The 2,340-nt window shown below is 45.7% G+C and overlaps 1 protein-coding gene across 1 annotated transcript; it reads left to right on the forward strand.

Moving 5' to 3' along the window:
- Window positions 1-2,037, forward strand: LOC138928518 (uncharacterized). Its single transcript, XM_070285695.1, has 2 exons — window positions 1-281; window positions 1,808-2,037. Exons 1-2 carry the CDS (start codon window positions 72-74, stop codon window positions 2,006-2,008), a joined length of 411 nt encoding a protein of 136 aa, XP_070141796.1. The 5' UTR covers window positions 1-71; the 3' UTR covers window positions 2,009-2,037.
- The last annotated feature ends 303 nt before the right edge of the window (window positions 2,038-2,340 follow it).

Genomic DNA, 2,340 nt, shown 5'->3' on the forward strand with positions numbered 1-2,340 from the left:
ATACAACGGCAACTAAAAAATAAAGAAGAGAAGCTGGCTGAAAGACCCTCTCAAAACGCAGACTTTGATCGATGGCACTCATGATGCTGCAGGCGAGCTTCCATTCCAGCCGAGAGCCACCTCAAGCCACCTCAAGCCACCGCGATCCAGCCGCCAATCTCCCCCAGTTCCGACGACAAATTCAACTTGGTGAATATGCCTTGGCCCAGTGCATCTATCTGCATCTGGGCAGCCTCGAACTTGGAGCCAGGAACCTGCAACTGGTGCCGCATGAGTTGCAAGTTAGCGCAATTAATTTATTTCAACACGAATTTAACTCTCATCGGGCCCCAGCTCAGCTCAGCTCACTTCATTTCACTTCACTTCACTGCACTTCATTCCCAATGCGTTTTACATCATTCTTACGACTGCGAGGAGGCGCAGACTTGGCATTTATATTGTAAAAATTTTGTCGTTACCTTATCTAAATATGGCCATTGCATATAAAGACCCGCCATCCGCGAGGGCAGCTGCGAGCAGTGAGCAGCAGCGAGCCACAGGATCCAATGTCTGCACTCTAGACTTGGCTTGAAAAGACACTAAAAAAAACTAGGATTAAGTGGGGAATTCTAGGCATAAATGGGGAATTTAATGTATTTATTTTGTTTAAAAATTAAATTTAAATTGATAATTTTAATACCATTCAAAAGAGTTGTATACTAAGAGTAACAGAAATAGTTTTTTCATCAGGGAAAAATATTTCTTGAATACCTATTCCCTATTTATTACTCTCTCCAGAATTTATTTAATATTTTTAATATTTTCTAAACCAAACTACCTACCATTTTTCCACGGTGTCCCTCTGTCATCCGATGCTGCGTCACTCATTTTTGCACAGTCCATTAGTTCGCGGATGCAGTCGGCGCTGAAGGTTGTTCCTGCCGTTGTTCTCGTGGCCGCCGTCCATGTCTACCGGTTTGACAGTCGCTCACTCGCAGTTCCACCAATCCCGTTCCCGAGACCAGAGACCCATTCCCATTCCCATTCCCAGTCCAAGTCTCACTCCCAGTCAGCAGTTTTCCAGCTCCATTAGGTGCTGCTGCCCCCTCTGTAGATGGCGGCTTGTAAGCGGTTCCTGCTGGGTTTATTTTAAGCTCTTCTGGGCGCGTCCTTACCAAGGGCTAGGAACTACTCCCTGTCCCCCCCTGCACCTCCTTTTGTATGTAATTTTCGGTTATGCCAAGTAATTTGAGATCGCGCCACACGCGCGGCCTTTAATGACTTCATTAAATGCGCCAAACTAGTTTAGCACAACTGGTTCCATTGGGTTCCCTCGGCCGGAGCCTGGACAACTTCCGATGATGACTATAAAATGATTCCTCGAGGGCATTCCTCAGTTACTTGCTGCCACTTCAAGTGGTCCGCTGGCTGTGTTGTGTGTTGTGTTGCTTGGACAAGGACCCAGGGACCACCTTGCCGGCCTGTCGAATCCTTTCCGCGCATAACTCAGCGAGGCGAGGCTCCTAAATCTCCTTGACAAGATTTTACCAGATCCCTTTGGCTTAATGACTCCAACTGGATGATCGTTGTCGGTCGCGTAAAATGTAAATTTTTCAGTTAGCCGGATGATGAGTTGCGAGAGGGACAGCCAGGAACCATGAGGTTCTAGGATGTGATACACAGGGGAAAAAGTAGAGATTAGTTTGGGGTTATTTAATACCTTACGCACCTTTTCCTTAATGTTTATTTAATTGATTAAATATTAATATATTTAAATTTATTTTAATTTTATGAATTACCTTATTAAATTCATATCCTTTCCCACCAGACTCTCCCAGCTCTGTACTCCACAGAAGTCTGTGTCCATTTACCAGCACAGTCGTTACTCATTCTCAGGGCCGAGGACAACATGGAGTATGTGGCTGAGGATGGCCTGGGAATGGTATGGGTATGGAAAAAGGGATGGGGCATGGTCATGTGTTTCGGGATACTGCTTGAAGGGGTTGCAGCCGCAGCACTGGCTGGATAATTATGACGTTGCAACAATTCCAGCGTGGCAGCCAGAGCTTAGGAGACGTGTTCTGGGATTGCGATTGTGATTGCAAGTGTCTGGGTAAGTCTGGAGTGTGTGTGTGTGTGCCCCAAGTGACAGTGCAACATGATTGCTCTCGGGCTCGCCACATGCCACATTTATCATTCGTCGAAACGTTGAAAAATTAGTCATTCCTTTATTTTACACCCAAATGCCGAGAGCTCTTGGCGCAAACCAGTTGAGGAGAGGCCAAGAAAAAAAATCCTTCTTGCACTTACCAAACTACAGTGGTTAGTGGTTAACTTGGAAAATGAGGAGTGGTTTTTAAT

Source organism: Drosophila kikkawai, chromosome 3L (assembly GCF_030179895.1).
Source record: "Drosophila kikkawai strain 14028-0561.14 chromosome 3L, DkikHiC1v2, whole genome shotgun sequence".
Taxonomy (NCBI): Eukaryota; Metazoa; Arthropoda; class Insecta; order Diptera; family Drosophilidae; genus Drosophila; species Drosophila kikkawai.